Source organism: Staurois parvus, unplaced genomic scaffold (assembly GCF_062004578.1).
Source record: "Staurois parvus isolate SC_StPar_1 unplaced genomic scaffold, SC_StPar_1.0 ptg000035l, whole genome shotgun sequence".
Lineage (NCBI taxonomy): Eukaryota > Metazoa > Chordata > Amphibia > Anura > Ranidae > Staurois > Staurois parvus.
This window is the reverse complement of record NW_028317831.1, coordinates 254441-274361: the sequence shown is the minus strand read 5'-3', so window position 1 is coordinate 274361 and position 19921 is coordinate 254441. Positions and strand designations below refer to the sequence as shown.

Genomic DNA, 19921 nt, shown 5'->3' with positions numbered 1-19921 from the left:
CCTTCATATTAGAGAGACAGACTACCCAGAATGTCCCGTCCTTCATATCAGAGAGAGACAGACTACCCAGAATGTCCCGTCCTTCATATCAGAGAGAGACAGACTACCCAGAATGTCCCATCCTTCATATCAGAGAGCAAGAGACAGACTACCCAGAATGTCCCGTCCTTCATATCAGAGAGAGACAGACTACCCAGAATGTCCTGTCCTTCATATCAGAGAGCAAGAGACAGACTACCCAGAATGTCCCGTCCTTCATATCAGAGAGAGACAGACTACCCAGAATGTCCCGTCCTTCATTTCAGAGAGAGACAAACTACTCAGAATGTCCCATACTTCCTATCAGAGAGAGACAGACTACCCAGAATGTCCCGTCCTTCATATCAGAGAGAGAGAGACAGACTACCCAGAATGTCCCGTCCTTCATATCAGCGAGAGAGAGAAAGACGACCCAGAATGTCCCGTCCTTCATATCAGAGAGAGAGACAGACTAACCAGAATCTCCCGTCTTTCATATCAGAGAGAGACAGACTACCCAGAATGTCCCGTCCTTCATATCAGAGAGAGAGACAGACTACCCAGAATGTCCCGTCCTTCCTATCAGAGAGAGACAGACTACCCAGAATGTCCCGTCCTTCATATCAGAGAGAGAGACAGACTACCCAGAATGTCCCGTCCTTCATATCAGAGAGAGACAGACTACCCAGAATGTCTCATCCTTCATATCAGAGACAGACGACCCAGAATGTCCCGTCCTTCATATCAGAGAGAGACAGACTACCCAGAATGTCCCGTCCTTCATATCAGAGAGAGACAGACTACCCAGAATGTCCCAACCTTCCTATCAGAGAGAGAATGACTACCCAGAATGTCCCGTCCTTCATATCAGAAAGAGAGAAAAACTACCCAGAATGTCCCATCCTTCATATCAGAGACAGACTACCCAGAATGTCCCGTCCTTCATATCAGAGTTAGAGACAGACGACCCAGAATTACCCGTCCTTCATTTCAGAGAGAGACACACTACCCAGAATGTCCCGTCCTTCATATCAGAGATTGAGACAGACAACCCTGAATGACGCATCCTTCATGACAGAGAGACAGGCCACCCAGAATGTACCATCCTTCATATCTGAGATAGACAGACTACCCAGAATGTCCCGTCCTTCATATCAGAGAGAGAGACAGATGACCCAGAATGTCCCATCCATCATATCAGGTAGAGAGACAGACGACCCAGAATGTCCCGTCCTTCATATCAGAGAGAGAAAGATTACCCAATATGTCCCGTCCTTCTTATCAGAGAGAGACAGACTACCAGAATGTCCCATTTTTTATGTCGAAGAGAGAGACAGACTGCCCAGAACGTCCCATCCTCCATATCAGAGAGAGACAGACTACCCAGAATGTCCCGTCCTTCATATCAGGGAGAGAGACAGACAACCCAGAATGTCCCATCCTTCATATCAGAGAGAGAGACAGACTATTCAGAATGTCCCATCCTTCATATCAGAGAGAGACAGACTACCCAGAATGTCCCGTCCTTCACATCAGAGAGAGACAGACTACCCAGAATGTCCCGTCCTTCATATCAGAGAGAGAGACAGACTACCCAGAATGTCCCGTTCTTCATATCAGAGAGAGACAGACTACCCAGAATGTCCCGTCCTTCATATCAGAGAGAGACAGACTACCCAGAATGTCCCGTCCTTCATATCAGGGAGAGACAGACTACCCAGAATGTCCCGTCCTTCATATCAGGGAGAGAGACAGACTACCCAGAATGTCCCGTCCTTCATATCAGAGAGAGAGAGACAGACTACCCAGAATGTCCCGTCCTTCATATCAGAGAGAGAGAGACAGACAACCCAGAATGTCCCGTCCTTCATATCAGGAAGAGAGACAGACGACCCAGAATGTCCCATCATTCATATCAGAGAGAGACAGACTACCCAGAATGTCCCGTCCTTCATATCAGACAGACAGCCAGCACTTGAAGGCTGGTAATAAAGAACCCTAAGGGTACCTAAGGGCTTGACTAGAAGAGGAAAAAGTGCCCAGACACCTCCACAGGGGTAAGAAGAGAGAAGAAATATGGGGCAACCCATATGGGGCGCAAAACAGCAGCAGGTCATAAGGATGCACAGGGACCCATGTGCCTAAACACCCACCACTGCCTCAAAACTGCCTACATCTAATCACGGAGCATGGTCCAACAAAGCATCCTCAGCTGAGGAGAGGGGAAGGGGGGAAGGGATCCTAGATTGTCTACCTGATTAGGATCAGGAGCAAGGGAAGGAGTCTGGAGGAACTGCACATCGGTCATCAAATGAGAACTTACCCTCCAGTGACCAGGTCCCACAAAGGTCTCCAGGCAGACTCCCTACCTGCTGGGGGAACTAGCAGCAGGACCCCAGAATGATCTTCTTGCTGACAATGTGGAAAGCACAGGGACATCCAGCAATTAAATCTTCCTGCCAGGTGATCAATCAACAGCTTTCAGGTACTGAATCAGAAGAGAACAAGACGGCAAATTCTTATCTCCGAGGAGGACAGCATAGTGAAACGTAACACTCTCAGTGTAGTACAGCATAGGGACTAGGCCACTAGACCTGCCACAGGGAAAACTCCCAGACCTTTCCATAGGGGAAGACTCTTCAACACGTGAGGGATTTCCAGTGGAGCTCAGGTCAGAGTACCAAGTCATGGAGGGGATGCTTGATGAGACGGGAACTGTTCTCAGGAAACAGATTGGAGCCCCAGACATGGGGACACCCCTGCAAGTGAAGACTTTCATGGTGAAGGGAATAAACTGCCCCTTTCAGACAAAAAGGCAGACAGATAATATCTGGAAGTACTTGGTCTACAGAGACCATTGGGATGTTTCGCCCCAAGTTCAGGCTCCCAGGCATGAGGGATTGATAAGGACTGACTTACAACTGAAAAAGGGAGTCTAAATTATGAGAGTAATCCCTTGGCACCCTACACACCCTGAAAGATGAGGGAGGGAGAATGATTCTGACTTATAAGGGGAGGAATTAAATCCCTAAAGCACGGGTGTCAAACTGGTGACCCTCCAGCTGTTGCCAAACATCAAGTCCCATGAGGCATTGCAAGATTGACAGTCACAAGCATGACTCCCAAAGGCAGAGGCATGATGGGACTTGTAGTTTTGCAAGAGCTGGAGGGCCGCCAGTTTGACACCCCTGCCCTAAAGAAATGAGCAACCTTGCCCAACAGTGACCTTTAAATAACCCAAGGCCTGGAACACGAGGCTGATTCTCCAGATGACGGGTAGTACATCTATAAGGTTTGAAACAACCCCGGTAAATCTGTGTCCACTTCAGGAGACTGCAATGACCCCAACCAGAGGTAGACTGTTGGAATTCTCAGAGACAGTGACAAGGTCAACATGGCCAGAATGAATAGAAGTTTTAGGCCAATCACAGACATAATCTGCAGGGGACCATTTAGAGCCTTTGAGGGCAGAATGCATTGATATCTGAGCAAAAACAGCCAGAAAGTCCAAAGTGGAGACTGAGGTCCCTGCGGACATGGGGGATACCTTGGCCACACACGAGAGAGCTTTGGTAGACTGCAATAAAGATGGTCCGGTGACAATAAGGCCCTGATTTACTAAGAATTGAGTCTACCAGAAGACTCTGACCATTCAGGCAGACTCAGTTAAATCAATTAAGACCTGTCAGTCTTCTGAGCGGCGTCTAGCAATCTCATTGAAAAGCGTCTACTTTTCTGTTAGTAAATGTGGAATCGCTTCTGGCATATTTTTACGTGCAATACCGGATATGTTCGCTAGATGGCGCACAAGCGCGGGCTTTGGAGGTTTTATGTTTGCATATGAGAATACTTAGAATGTAAAATAAAAAGCACATCTATATTTTTTTTTTTTTGCTGTTTCTCCAAAATGATGAGACAACTAATGCATTTACTAATGAATGTCATACATTCTATTTTCAAATGTTAAACATTTTCACACTTATATCTCAAATAATTTGGATAGTTCTAAGTTCCCAATATAATGATATATCTTCCTTCTCTGTAATCATGTAACTATTCTATGTTACAGTCATAGTGCAGCGCTATAAATGCATGTGATCAATAATGAACGCATGGAAAAACCAAAAAGTGCAAAGAATTGCAACAATGATGTAAAATGGTAAATGGTGCTAAAATAAGTTCCTCTAATCATTCCTGAATAATGGAATGTCCTTGGTGTGAGAGTACCAACTCAGAGAGTGCCTATGAATGACACGTGTGGTCTCTCCGTGACGGACAACTCAGAGAGTGCCTATGAATGGCACGTGTGGTCTCTCCGTGACGGACAGTAGTGCATGAACTCGTGAAAGATAAACCACCCTTGGGACTGGTCTACACTCACCAGAACAAAAGTATTAATGCGCATGGGTTATACACATCACACATCTGGGGGTGCAGCGGTATGCTGGCAGCTATGAGATAGTCATCCAGCTCCAGCCATCCATCCATCCATCAGGGTGGGTGCCCAAATGGTCCTGGGGAGGAATTAGCTCAGCCACAGGAGCCAGAAAGGTGCTTAATAGTGTAGTACAGACTTCTGGTTCCGGCGCCGCATGGAGTGAGGAGGACATCCCGCGGCTCCGGAGCGTCCTGCCTATAAATACAGCCTCCTGCACCGGAGGACTGCGGTACAAGGCATGGGAGTGCCCCCCCCGCCCGCCCCTGACCAGCTATGGAGCGGTATTTGCGGGCAGCAGCATCCGGCCAGGATCCCGCTCCCCGCACACAGAGGGACGGGTCTCCCATCCGTGCAGCCAAGATGGCCACCGCTGACAAAGCTGCAGAGAGCAGCCTTCACTCCCCTGAGTCAGCTCCGCAGTGCAGCAGCCACAGCCCCTCCACCCTGATGGCCGGCATGGAGACAGACCAAGGGCCAGACCCAGATCCAGGGTCAGGAACAGGTAGGAGAGAGGAACAGCCACTTCACACTCCCTTGATAGGACATGCTGATCACAGTAGTCCCACGGACCAATATGCACAAATCGCACAGGCTGTCGCCTCTCTGTTGCTACCGAACATCACACAAGCAGTAGACAGAGCGGTGACCCTGGGAATAGAACAGCTTAGAAGAGATTTGGGAGAAAACGCAAAACGCATAACTGAAGTTGAACATCGCCTCTCTGACTTAGAGGATGAATGACAAGCTATGCAGGTGAGTGCTACACAAGCCAAACGTGACCAACAGGCCATCCTAGAAAAGCTGGATGATTTACAGAACGGCTCACGTAGGAACAATTTACGGGTGGTGGGTCTCCCAGAATCCTTCAGCTCAAGCCAATTGTCTGAAATCTGCTCTAAACGTATATCCGCAGCATTGGGAATTACAACACACTGCCAAGTTGAAAGGGCGCATAGACTGGGTGCCCCCTCAAACGATCGCCGTACGCCACGGTCCACGATTGCTAAATATCTTAACTACGCTGACCGAGTGGCCATTATTATTATACAGTATTTATAAAGCGCCAATAGTTGGCTCAGCGCTGTACATTACAGAGGGGGACAGAACATGTGACAGAACAATACCAATACAATGCAAAACATGAGGGGATCGAGGGCCCTGCTCTTTCGAGCTTACAATCTAGGAGGGGGGGATGGTGGCACAGGAGGAGATAGCTGTGGGGGATGGGGTGGTAGGAAGAGTGGAGGAGGTCGGTCAAGTTAGCAGGGGGTGGGGTAGGCTTCCCTGAAGAGATGGGTTTTCAGGGTGCGCCTAAAGAAGAGGGGAGTAGGTGATAATCTGATGGGTTGGGGCAGGGAGTTCCAGAGGATGGGTGACACCCTGGAGAAGTCCTGGAGGCGGGCATGGGAGAAGGAGACTAGGGAACTAGAGAGAAGGAGGTCTTGTGAGGAGCGGAGTGTGCGTGTTGGGCGGTACTTGGATATTAGGTCAGTGATGTAGTTCGGGGCAGTATGGTGGACGGCTTTGTATGTCAGCGTTAGGATTTTGAATTTGATCCGTTGTGCAATCGGAAGCCAGTGGAGGGATTGGCAGAGGGAGGTGGAGGACACTGAGTGGAGGCCAGTGGAGGGATTGGCAGAGGGGGGTGGAGGACACTGAGTGGAGGTCAGTGGAGAGATTGGCAGAGAGGGGTGGAGGGATTGGCAGAGAGGGGTGGAGGTCAGTGGAGGGATTGGCAGAGGGGGGTGGAGGGATTGGCAGAGAGGGGTGGAGGTCAGTGGAGGGATTGGCAGAGGGGGGTGGAGGACACTGAGTGGAGGCCAGTGGAGGGATTGGCAGAGGGGGGTGGAGGCCAGTGGAGGGATTGGCAGAGGGGGGTGGAGGGATTGGCAGAGAGGGGTGGAGGTCAGTGGAGGGATTGGCAGAGGGGGGTGGAGGACACTGAGTGGAGGCCAGTGGAGGGATTGGCAGAGGGGGGTGGAGGGATTGGCAGAGAGGGGTGGAGGTCAGTGGAGGGATTGGCAGAGGGGGGTGGAGGACACTGAGTGGAGGCCAGTGGAGGGATTGGCAGAGGGGGGTGGCGGAAATGGAGTGGTTGGAAAGGTGAATGAGTCTGGCAGCCGTATTCAGGATGGACTGAAGCAGGGATAGCCAGCGGCGAGGCAGGCCAGTGAGGAGGGAGTTGCAGTAATCGAGTCGTGATATGATGAGGGAGTGGATGAGCTGTTTAGTGGTTTCTGGGGTTAGGAACGTGCAGATTTTGGCGGTGTTGCGGAGGTGGAGTCGGCATGAGTTTGTTAAAGATTCTTAACTCGTTTCGTAACTCACAATCCCTGCAACTGGATGGGCACAAGCTGTTATTGTTTGCTGATTACTCGCCAGAAGTCTCTCGCAAACGCAAATCGTTCCAGTCAATTTGTACTACACTATTTCAGAAAGTGGTAAAATTTACCCTCGCCTACCCCGCTACACTTCGCTTCACTACGCCTGCGGGGGAATCCAAATCATTTGTGCACCCAGAAGAAGCCCTTCTTTACTTGCAAAGTAACTTTCCTGATGCCGTCGGCTCCCAACAACCGCCACGTGATCTTGGTCCACGAGACCAACGCAGCCCCAGAAAGGACCCACCGAAATGCCAACGCGTCCATCGTGCACCATCAAAACAAAGACCACCCTGACGGCCGAGCCACGCCACGTATTGACAATGCTCAGTTTAATGGCGTTACTATCGGTCAATCACGATGTTTAATATTTCCCTCTTTGGAATTGATATCCCTTTAGTATGCCTATAATAGCCTGTTTATGACCTGTCTACACTGTGTTACCGTATTTTTTACTGCCGTGTTGACATAGATGATGGGATGCTCTGATCCCTTCCTTCCTTTACTAATGGCCTATGCTGCTGTAGGGGGCTCTATTTTCCTCCTGTTTATATTCCTCCTTGGTGCGGGATCTACATCCCATCATTTCCGGTAACGCAGGCTACAGAAAGGAGACCACATGCGGAATAATGTGAAGTCTAGGATGATTATGCAGTTTTTTGTTCTTGTTTTTCCGAGCGTCCCATGTTGGGTTGGCCGGAATATTGTCTGTTCCCACCTCATTCTTCCTCCCCCTCTTTCTCCCCCCTTTTCTTTCTTATTGCTTGGAGACCCCAAACCGCCTCTTCTTCTTCTCATGATGAGTCGAGGAGACGCAGGCCATGAGACTGTTTTCACGGATTTGCGGCCAGTTAAGGATGGTTTTGATACTCTTTGGATCACCTTTACACCCAATTCCCTATGCTTCGGGTGATCTCCTGGAATGTTAAGGGCCTGAGATCGCCACATAAACGCATGGCCATTCTTAGGCACTTAAAACGCATGAGAGCAGATATTGCCCTTCTTCAAGAAACTCACCTGACCCAAACGGACCTTATGCGTATGAAAAAATTATGGGTGGGACAGGTATTGGGGTCACCATCTCCATCTGGCAAAGCGGGGGTGCTCATCCTTTTCCATAAACGTCTTACACCTGACATTGTTAAATTGGTCACGGATGAGGAGGACCGGTATGTTGCAGCACAAGTCATGCTGGACTCTTCTTCTTTGGTACTGGCCAATATATACGCACCAAACTCCTCACCCAAACCTTTTTTTCAAGATTTGTCCTCAAAACTGTCCAATTTTCTGCACCTCCCTGTGCTAGTGGGCGGTGACTTCAATCAATGTATGCACATACGGGAAGATAAACAAAAACCTTTTATACCAAATCGCCCAACTAATCACATCTCCTCATTGGCGCCGTCTTTATTACACAACTTCACAGAGTCGCTGCAACTTACAGATGTGTGGCGTTTATCCCACCCAGAGGGGAGGGAATTCACGTTCTTCTCTCCCGTACATCATACTCTGTCTAGAATTGATTACTTTTTTGTTAATATCAGATTCTGAGATACACGATATAGCGATCTCCGATCACTCCCCGATTTCCATGTGCATACGACACGCGCAAAATAATCAGCATCTACGTACCTGGCGTTTCCCCTCTTTTCTGGCACACAATCAGGACTTGCTTCGCTTACTCAATACTGCATGGAGCGAGTTTTGTGAAACAAATGCAGAACACCAAACAGATCCCAACCTTTTTTGGGAAACAGGCAAAGCGGTCTTACGTGGTAGAATCATAGCGTTCACTTCCACATACAAAAAAAACTTTCTCCACAATTACTCAGCTGCGAGTCTCCGTCTAAGACAAGCACAGCAGGATCTCGCTAATTTAAATTCCCACGAACACAGGACCGCATGGTCAGAGGCCAAGCATCAATTCGACATGTGGGCTGCTGCCCAAGAGTCCATACATAAATCGTACAATCATCTACATTTCCATAAATTCGGCAATAAGCCAGGCAAATTGTTAGCAAGGTTGTGCAAAAAACCGTTCACACCAACTCTTTTTACATCCCTGAGAGATGCACAGGGAGTGCTGAAAACGGAACCTCCAGACCTTATACACGTCTTAGAACAATTCTATCGGACTCTACAGTTGCAAGAAAAAGTATGTGAACCCCTTGGGATTACGTGGAGTTTTTCATGAATTGGGCATAAAATGTGCTCTGAACGTCATCTAAGTCACAACAATGGAAGAACACAGTCTGCTGAACATAATACTACACAAACATTAGATGTTGCCATGGTTTAATTGCACATAACATGTAAACATTCACAGTGCCGGGAGGAAAAAGTATGTGAACCTTTGGACTTAATAACTGATTGACCCTCCTTTGGTAGCAATAACCTCAACCAAACGTTTCCTGTAGTTGCAGATCAGACCTGCACAATGATCTGGAGTCATTTTGGACCACTCCTCTTCACAAAACTGTTTCAGTGTAGCAATATTCTTGGGATGTCTGGTGTGAATCGCTCTCTTAAGGTCATGCCACAGCATTTCAATCGGGTTGAGGTCAGGACTCTGACTGGGCCACTCCAGAAGGCGTATTCTGTGCTGTTGCAGCCATTGTTTTGTTGAATTACTTGTATGCTTTGGGTCATTGTCCTGTTGCATCACCCATCCTCTGCGGAGCTTCAGTTGGCGGACAGATGGTCGTACGTTTTCCTGCAAAATGTCTTGATAAACTCTGGAATTCATTTTCCCATCAATGACAACAATCCGTCCAGGCCCTGAGGCAGCAAAGCAGCCCCAAACCATGATGCTCCCTCCGCCATGTTTTACAGTGGGGATGAGGTTTTGATGTTGGTGTGCTGCCTTTTTTTCTCCACACATAGTGTTGTGTGTTCTTCCCAAACAACTCAATCTTGGTTTCATCTGTCCACAGTATATTCTGCCAGTAGTGCTGTGGAACATCCAGGTGCTCTTTTGCAAACTTCAAACGTGCTGCAATATTCTTTTTGGACAGCAATGGCTTCCTCCGTGGTGTCCTCCCATGTACTCCATTCTTGTTTAATGTTTTCCTTATTGTAGATGTGTCAACAAAAATGTTAGCATGTGCCAGAGATTTCTGTAGGTCTTTAGCTGACACTCTGGGATTCTTCTTTACCTCATGCAGCATTCTGCGCTGTGCTCTTGCAGTCATTTTTACAGGACGACCACGCCTAGGGAGAGTAGCAACAGTGCTAAACTTTCTCCATTTGTAGACAGTCTGTCTTACCGTGGACACATGAACATCAAGGCTTTTGGAGATACTTTAGTAACCCTTTCCAGCTTCATGCAAGTCAACAATTCTTGATGGTAGGTCTTCTGAGAGCTCTTTTCTGCGAGGCATGGTTCACATCAGACAGTGCTTCTTGAAACCAGTAAACCCAAAACAGGTGTGTGTTTTTTAAGGGCAGGACAGCTGTCAGCAACACATTCAATATCAGCGCACTGATTGGAGTTAAGGTTGGCTCACTCCTGGCTCCAATTAGCTCTGGGAGAAGTCATTAAGCTAGGGCTTCACATACTTTTTCCTCCCTGCACTGTGAATGTTTACATGTTATGTGCAATTAAACCATGGCAACATCTAATGTTTGTGTAGTATTATGTTCAGCAGACTGTTTTCTTCTATTGTTGTGACTTAGATGACGTTCAGAGCACATTTTATGCCCAATTCATGCAAAACTCCACGTAATCCCAAAGGGTTCACATACTTTTTCTTGCCACTGTATATGGACACGACCCTATAGACATTTCTGCAGCTGCCTCTTTCTTGGACCAGGTCACATTGCCTAGGTTAGATCCCACCTCACTTCAAGATCTAAATGCTCCCATTACTTTATCTGATGTGTCTCTAGCTATTAAATCGCTTGCAAATGGTAAGGCACCAGGCCCTGATGGTTATACAGCCGAATTTTACAAGCTAATTGCAGATTCCATTTCTCCCACATTACAATCGGTGTTCCAGACCATTCAGGAAGGAGGAGACTACATTCCCTCAGGTTCTCAAGCCTATATCAAATTAATAGCCAAAAAAGACAAAGACCCGTTAGAACCGGGCTCGTATCTTCCTATATCACTGCTGAATCTTGATGCAAAACTTTTATCAAAAATCATAGCATCCCGCCTAGCATCTATTTTACCTGCTCTTATACACCCTTCCCAAGTGGGATTCGTACAAGGGCGCTCAGCGGCTTCAAATATTCGGGAGGTGATATCCGCTTTGAATCAAGCCACGACAGACACACTCCTAGACGCGGCAATAGTCTCGCTAGACACAGAAAAGGCTTTTGATAAGGTTAGTTTTGAATGGCTTTTTTTAGCACTTGAAAAGTTTGGGTTTGGGGGCTCGTTTATGCATTTGATTCACGCCATGTACTCGTCTCCAACAGCCCGAGTTGTAGCAGCAGGACACATATCTAACCCTATTCGTCTTCATAAAGGCACAAGACAGGGGTGCCCATTGTCCCCGCTACTTTTCAATCTAGCTCTAGAACCATTAGCTCGCTTTTTATTGTTCAAGTCTGATCTACATGGTGTCGGTATTGGACAAGAAGAGTTGAGACTCGCGATGTTTGCGGATGATATTTTAATTTTTACTTCCAGCCCCTCTCTCGACTTGCCCTATATCCAACGTATCTTCTCTTCCTTCCGCCTTTACTCCGGACTCCGTATCAACTTTTCAAAAAGCGAGGTGCTTCCGCTATTCCACTCCCGTCTTCCGATATGGACGCAAAATTCCCAATTTAAAATCGCTCCCAACTATATCACCTATTTAGGTATAAAGATAGGGAAACTTGCTTCATCATTATATACATTAAATTATACGCCAACAATTACAAAGATGATTGGGGAATTGGACATGTGGAAGGAATTACCACTCTCCCTCCTGGGCAGATCACATCTCTTCAAGATGGTCAGCTTTCCAAAACTCCTTTACCCACTTCAAACCATACCTGTTCTGCTCAAACACAAGGACATAGCGAGGCTGAACAGGGCAAAATCGGCTTTTTTATGGAAAGGCAAACGTCCCCGTATAGCTTTGGACAAGCTGTTTTTACCGAGGTGTGAGGGAGGCTCTGGGCTCCCGAATATTCGCATTTACAATCTTTCCTGTCTACTTCGTATAGGACTAGACTGGCTCACCCAATCTTCCAAATACTCTAATTACCACTTAGAATCTGCATTAGCATCTCCGTATGATCTCTCGGACCTGTTGCATTCCAAGGTTAACTCCCTGCCGCCCCGTTTAAAACATAACCCACTCATCCGAGACACCCTTATTACATGGAGGGAAGTCAGGCGAAAATTGGGGGTCTCCCCTTGGCTTTCACGCTTCCTTCCTATTCATCACAACCCCTCTTTTCCTCCCCCTCAATCTCATGATGCTTATGATACTTGGCGATCTCAACAACTGACTTTGGTACATCAACTATTACACTTCTACAGGTTCCCCAAAACTTCTACATTGTATTCTACAAACATATGGACTTCCGGCACATCATTTCTTCTACATACTACAAGTGAGGAACTTTGTTAACTCCATGGCCCCTACTAAATCTATCAGATTTCAATCGACATTTATTGACGTCTTAGCGAACTCTCGCAAATACAACATCTCAAATATATATAGTCCACTGAATCTTCTTTTTACCAAGCCTCTAGAGACATTCAACACTGCAAAATCTTGGATCAAGGATTTCAATAATACAATTTCTGCTGACCAACTATTGTCAGGTTTTCAATCCACTTGTGCCTTCAACAGCAATGAGTTCTGGCGTGAAAAACAGCTCAAGATTTTACATCGTGCTTACATACCTCGTCTTTAAAACAGATCCGGCCCTGTCTGCCTGCCCTCTGTGTGGACTTCAAAAACCGTCTCTACAACACAGATTGTGGACCTGTCCCCCTATTTCGACATTCTGGAAGCAAGTGGTCCATTTCATATCCGTTATCACAGCTTTCTGCTTACCCATCCACCCACTGCCGCTGCTCTTCGGCTTCCTGGAACATCCAATTATTGGCCTCTTTTCCTCACAAACATCATCCTTCAGAGACAATAAATCCTGGATATCAACCTGCCTTTTAATTGCAAGATGTCTCATTCTCCGTCAGTGGGTGTCTGACTCCCCCCCCAACCATGACGGGGGTCAAGCAAGAGCTCAACGCGCTCTTACGCCTGGACAGGCTTCATCTGATCACTTCTCCAACTAAAACAAAGGAATCCAATTACTATAGAAAATGGAACTCATATATTACAGGCTCACTATCCACGCAGGAGCAGCTTTCTGTACCCAGACACGGTCTCGCTATAACTTCATCTGTTGGTCGGCTGTATGTATTGGTTACCTATCTACTGGCTTGTATCCATCTCTAATTCCCAGATCCTCGTATATAATCCGACTCCATAATCATTTTCCCTTTTCTCGTTATGTGATCCTGTATACACTCCACACTGTTCTTTAACAATTGACTTCCATTAGCCGGAGGGAAGAGGACATTTTTTTTCACATTTTTTCACATTACATTATATTACCCAAGGGGGAATCTGTACTGGTATATACATGGTACATATGCAGGCTATCTGGTTGCTGACCTGTATCTTGTTGTTTTCTTTTTCCATATCTCGGTCTCTTGGTCTATTGTCTCTTTTTTCTTTCTCTTTATACTATATCTCTACACCTTTGAGTATAATTCTCCCCATTCTTGTGAGTTTACAGATTGTCTCCTTACCCTCACATTCACACTGTCTTATTGGATTCTCCGCAAACTTTTTCTCCCTTTTTCCCTGCTCATTCCCTTTCTCTTCTTTCTTCTCCTGCCCCCTTTTCCCACTGTTATCTCTTCCTGCCAACTAATTCCTCAGTAGTCCTCTCCTGTATTGTGTTTTGGACACGGTATGGGCGGTCTGCTGCGGACATCTATGTACATTGACATTACTTATCAGATACTGGCAAATACACCATCGACAGCTCATAATTGGACCATATAATCCCTATGGGATGCTATTGTTCTCTCCATGCATAAGCCTCTTCTTCCGCACCTTCTCCTACTTTTCCTACCTGTTTGCCATCATGATTAGTATATCATAGTATTGCAATAGCGCCCATATATAGCGGCTATCATCACTGATTTAGGGTGGTGTTCGGTTATTTGCCACACTATTGCACTTCGTTAGAATTGATGTCATATGGGCACTATAACTGTGTTATTATCTCTATATGTTTCTAATTTGTTAAAACCTAATAAAATTTTTCTCAAAAAAAAAAAAAAGTGTCCACCTGGGACACTACAGGGCAAAAACTCACTATACAGTATGTCTTGTGAACAAAGTTCAGGAATCCCTTTTCCAAAATGGTGGCATGTGCCCTTCCAGTTTGTGGCTTGACATCATTGGTGTACCCTACGCGTTACGTCATGTGGTGGGTCTGGAAATGGTCAGTGGGGATCAGATCCAGACCCACACAGGTATCTACGCAGCAGCAGATCACTTCTAATAGTGATCTATTGCTAGCTGCAACCAGCATCTTTAGAGTGGATATGTAACGGAACCGACCCGGCCTGCGCTGAGTACTTCCATTATAATACCACTTCCCCGTGCGAACACCGACCACAGACACCACAGCCGACCATACAAGACTACAAGACACCAGTCCTGAAGTAAACCAGGAAATAGACTACTTTATTTTATTTTAACACAGATACAAGATATAGACATTCAATGGAACAACCCCCCCTCCCTGCATAATGACACAGGGTGGGGCAATCTACCTTTAGTAACAAGAGACACACCAGCAGACAGTCCCATCAGGAGGGAGGGCTGCCTGAGACACCCCCCCCCACCAAGCCAAAACACATACATCCCATGATAGTTTTCTCCCAAGCCAGACACACAATAGAACAATGAGATGCAACCACATGGCATTAAACAACAACCCCCCACCCCAATATTAGGACAGATCCCCCTGTACCCCTAACAGGCACAGGGTGACTTACATATAAGAGGCATATGGGGAGCTGAGACAAGGGTCTCCCCACCTCTCCAAAGGGGGCTGTGTTCCATGGGCCCCCCACCCAAAGTGAGCTGTGCTCCATGGGCCCCCCACCCAAAGTGACTCCCATCACAGGATACATTGTATACAGCAAACTCTTCATAAACAAGGTGGAGTCTACAAACTGGTGTCACATAGAGAGTGTTGTCCATTTATATGAGAACATGAGGATCTGAGAAGGAGATATCTACACAAGGTAAAGGAGATCCAACAGGCACCTGGGTGGGGGAAGTTGGATCCAATGTTTTTGGATGGGCTGAGCTGGAACTTGGTGGGTTTGCTGCTTAAGCCTTTAGATGTTACTAATAGTTCTGATAGTAATTCTACACATTGCTGGGATTTCTCTCGCTGCCAGAGTGGAGTTGGCCTCCACTGAACAAGTCTCATTTTAGGCCTTCAGCCTGGACATAGTTACATAACTACTCTGATAGAAAGAAGACACAAGTCCATCCAATTCCACCAATAGAGGGGGGGAGGGGCACACACATAGAAACCCTCCATATACACGATCCTATACCCACAGCTCATCCAGAGGAAGGAAAATCCAATCTGCTCAAACAAAGGAAAATCATTCCTTCCTGACCCCCCGAGAGGAAATCGGATATTCCCGGGATCACCTTCCCTATAAATGTTCTATCCAGTTATATTCTGTGTATCCAAGAAAGGATCCAGGACTTCTGTAACGCAATCCACCAAAAACACAGCAAGGGCAGCGAGGGGGGAGGGGGCTTAGATATGCTGAAGCACCCCCATAATTCCCCCAGCACCCCCATAGATCCCCCAGCACCCCCATAGATCCCCCATGGTCACAGTCAGGTCTTGAATATCTCTTTTTGTGTATCAGTTGCCCAGAACTGGGAGTATTGTAGATCCCAGACAGGGGACTTTGTCCTGATGTGCGGAGGGATCCAGCGGCTCAGAACTGCAGACCCCGATGCTGTGGTTCTAGTTGTGACTGCAGGGACCCCGGTGGATTGCTATCTCCCTGTGCCCAGAAGAAGTCCTCTGAGGTCCTCGGGGTGAAGTGGTCACACCGGGAGGAGGATTGCAGCTGCCGGCATCCTCCCCATATCACAATGATCAGCCAGAGATTCAGAAGCTATACAGCCACTCCATCCCTTCCACAATTGGAGGAAGGGGGTCCCCCCATCCCGCTGTCACCTTTCCTGGCCTCTCCCATCCCACCGGGGAGCCGGGACTCATCCAACTGGTGGCATCCTGAGCACTGAGCAGACACAGAGGAACTGATGTTGTCCCTCCTTCTCTGTGACATCAGAACCCGGAACCAACCAGGATTCCATCCCTTCCACTTCTGCTTTGGTGACAACCTTGTTAGTGACACCACCAACACAGGACATTTCTTTCCTTCCAGTGACACCACCAACACAGGACATTTATTTCCTTCCAGTGAAACCACCAACACAGGACATTTCTTTCCTTCTAGTGACACCACCAACACAGGACATTTATTTCCTTCCAGTGACACCACCAACATAGGGACATTTATTTCCTTCTAGTGACACCCACAACACAGGGACATTTATTTCCTTCCAGTGACACCACCAAAACAGGGACATTTATTTCCTTCCAGTGACACCACCAACACAGGACATGTATTTCCTTCCAGTGACACCACCAACACAGGACATTCTTTCCTTCCAGTGACACCACCAACACGGGACATTTCTTTCCTTCCAGTGACACCACCAACACAGGACATTTCTTTCCTTCCAGTGACACCACAAACACAGAACATTTCTTTCCTTCCAGTGACACCACCAACACGAGACATTTCTTTCCTTCCAGTGACACCACCAACACAGGACATTTCTTTCCTTCCAGTGACACCACAAACACAGAACATTTCTTTCCTTCCAGTGACACCACCAACACGAGACATTTCTTTCCTTCCAGTGACACCACCAACACAGGACATTTCTTTCCTTCCGGTGACACCACCAACACAGGACATTTCTTTCCTTCCAGTGACACCTCCAACACAAGACATTTCTTTCCTTCCAGTGACACCACCAACACAGGACATGTATTTCCTTCCAGTGACACCACCAACACAAGACATTTCTTTCCTTCCAGTGACACCACCAACACAGGACATGTATTTCCTTCCAGTGACACCACCAACACAGGACATTCTTTCCTTCCAGTGACACCACCAACACGGGACATTTCTTTCCTTCCAGTGACACCACCAACACAGGACATTTCTTTCCTTCCAGTGACACCACAAACACAGAACATTTCTTTCCTTCCAGTGACACCACCAACACAGGACATTTCTTTCTGCTGGTTGTCTCTCTGTGGAAACCAATCATTCCCATCCAGGACTCTCAGGGTTTTCTCTATGGAAGAAACAAATACAGAGAGAGGTGCGCTGAGAGAGAACTCCACTTCTTTCAGTGTTTAGTCCCCGGTCACATGGGGTGTCACTCGGCATGCCATTTCCATGCTATGCTTCTTGCAGATCACAAGTCGCCCCCTACTGCCCACAATGACGGGTCATATCGGGGGGTGTGACTTGGTGGGAGTCGCAGCGATTTCTAAAGTCGTCCCTGCACTACTATTGGTGGGATTGGCATAGACATCGGTGTCACTCCTGAAATCGGCATTTCCCCCGACTTGGAAATCGTACGACTTCACTGTAAGCTGGATGTGACCGGGGGGTTAGAGGACAAAACCGGGAACTCCGCAAATGAGGCGTCCCACCATGATTAGTGACACCATCTTTCCTTCTTTCTCTTTCCCTCTCAATTCAAAGAGCTTTATTGGCAGGAACAAATGACATTGTAGCATTGCCAAAGCAGTTTGTATGGGAAGAGGGGAAATATAAAGGGGGAGGGGTCCATGGGAAGGATTATGAAGTCCTCAGTGTTTCATGTCCCTCTCAGTCTGTGGCATGGTGTCACATGTGGTGCAGCTATTTCCCCCATTGGCTCCTCTTCTCCCAGTAGAATTTGGAGTTTCCTCCTTTCTTCTATAGAAGTGAAGTCCGGGATGAGAGCGGAGAGTCTCTGGAAGTGAGTGTCCCTCACTGATGAGTACTTGGGGCCCCGTACTGTCCTCCTCCCACTCTCCCCCCAGGTCCCAGAGGACGGCGGCCCATTCACAAAGTGCAGTGCGATTGGCCCATGGCAGGAGGAAACCGGCTGTGGGGAGTCATGAGAAACGTGCAGTTCCTGGTGTGACCGGAGCCTGACCGGGAAAACGTTTATCTGGGGTGACGTTTGGGAACAATGTGATCAGTGACACCCACTTATGTCTGATCTCACTATTACTTTTCTATCCGAGTTTTCACTTCAATACGGGAAATAATGTGAAATCTGAGGGAAATGTGAGAGCCATATGAAGACTTTGGGCCGTTCTATTGTCTGTTCATATGTCTGTGTGTACATCACACCGAAAAGAGGGACATTTACAGGGCAAAGAGGGACAGAGAAATATGGTGTCACACAAGGGAGAGTGATGGGAGATATGATCAAATACAATCTCATTACCTCCTCTGCTCACACTTCCAGCAATGTCCTCTATAATTCCTCCCACATGGAGCTTCCTGTCTATGCCTGACGTCACTTCCTGTCTATGCCTGACCTCACTTCCTGTCTGTGCCTGACGTCACTTCCTGTCTGTGCCTGACCTCACTTCCCGTCTGTGCCTGACATCCCTTCCCGTCTGTGCCTGACACCACTTCCTGTCTGTGCATGACATCACTTCCTGTGTGTGCCTGACCTCACTTCCCGTCTGTGCCTGACCTCACTTCCCGTCTGTGCCTGACCTCATTTCCTGTCTGTGCCTGACCTATTTTCATGTCTGTGCCTGACGTCACTTCCTGTCTGTGCCTGAAGTCACTTCCTGTACCTGACCTCACTTCCTGTCTGTGCCTGACATCACTTCCTGTCTGTGCCCCACATTGCTTCCCATCTGAGCCTTACCTCATTTCCTGTCTGTGCCTGACATCACTTCCTGTCTGTACCTGACATCACTTCCTGTCTCTGTATATGTGTGATCACCAACTTGTGGAGCTCAGAAGAACGGCATCCTGAGAAATGTAAGAAAATGAAACCAAACTGTACGATGACAGGAAGATTTATTACCTACTTCAGCTCCAGAATGTTTTACCCCCTTCATGACCAGGGAATTTTTTTTTTCTGTTCAGCACTGCACTACTTTAACTGACAATTGTGCGGTCATGTTACACTGTACACACATTTTACTGATATAAATAGAGCTTTCTTTGGTGGTATTTGATCACCACTGGGGGGGGTTATTTTTTAATTATGAAAACAAATGATATCTTCTACTTTGTTATAAAACATATCCCATAAAATCTTCATTCTTCATACATGTAGTACAACGTGTATTCTGCTCCGTGTCTTTGGTAGAAGCATAGCTGAATCCGTGGATATTGATTGGTCTGTGTGAAGTTATGGCGTCTACAAACTATGGGATATAGAATGGAATTTATGCAGCTTTTACGTCGCTGTTACTTTCTGACTGCCGATCACATTTCTTGAGGCAGTAAAATGCCCGGACCTTACAAACATCCCCAAATGTCCCCTTTATGGGAAGGATACATCCCAAGGTATGTGCTGAGAGGCATGTTGTGTCCATGGAACATTTACAGTTATTGCCATAAGTTATTGGAAAATGAAAAACAAAATGTAATTTAATGAGCTATTTCTGGCACACGCCATGGGGATATGTGGAATTACACCCCAAAACACATTCTGCTACTTCTCCCCAGTATGAGGACACCACAAGTGAGATACTTTCTGGCAGCCTTGCCACATACAGGTCCCAAAATCCAATGACCACCTTAAGGAGGCTTAGGCAACCATCCTAGGGTGCCAGGATGGGGGGTGGTAAAATATGAACATGCAGCCACTTGCTGGGGATTTGGATTTTTAACAATGCTGCAGACGTGTTATTTCCCCCCACACTGCCCACCGCTATACAGCCGGGAGTGTGAGGACTTTAGTAAATCCGA

General features: G+C 47.1%; 1 protein-coding gene across 1 annotated transcript in view; it reads right to left on the bottom strand.

The window, feature by feature from the left end:
• Positions 1–19921, bottom strand: part of LOC149470602 (uncharacterized) — a 182317-nt gene that overhangs the window by 132259 nt on the left and 30137 nt on the right. The window contains exon 3 of the mRNA XM_089661908.1: positions 5012–5015. Coding sequence (XP_089518034.1) covers positions 5012–5015 — 4 coding nt within the window. The remainder of the gene's footprint in view (positions 1–5011; positions 5016–19921) is intronic.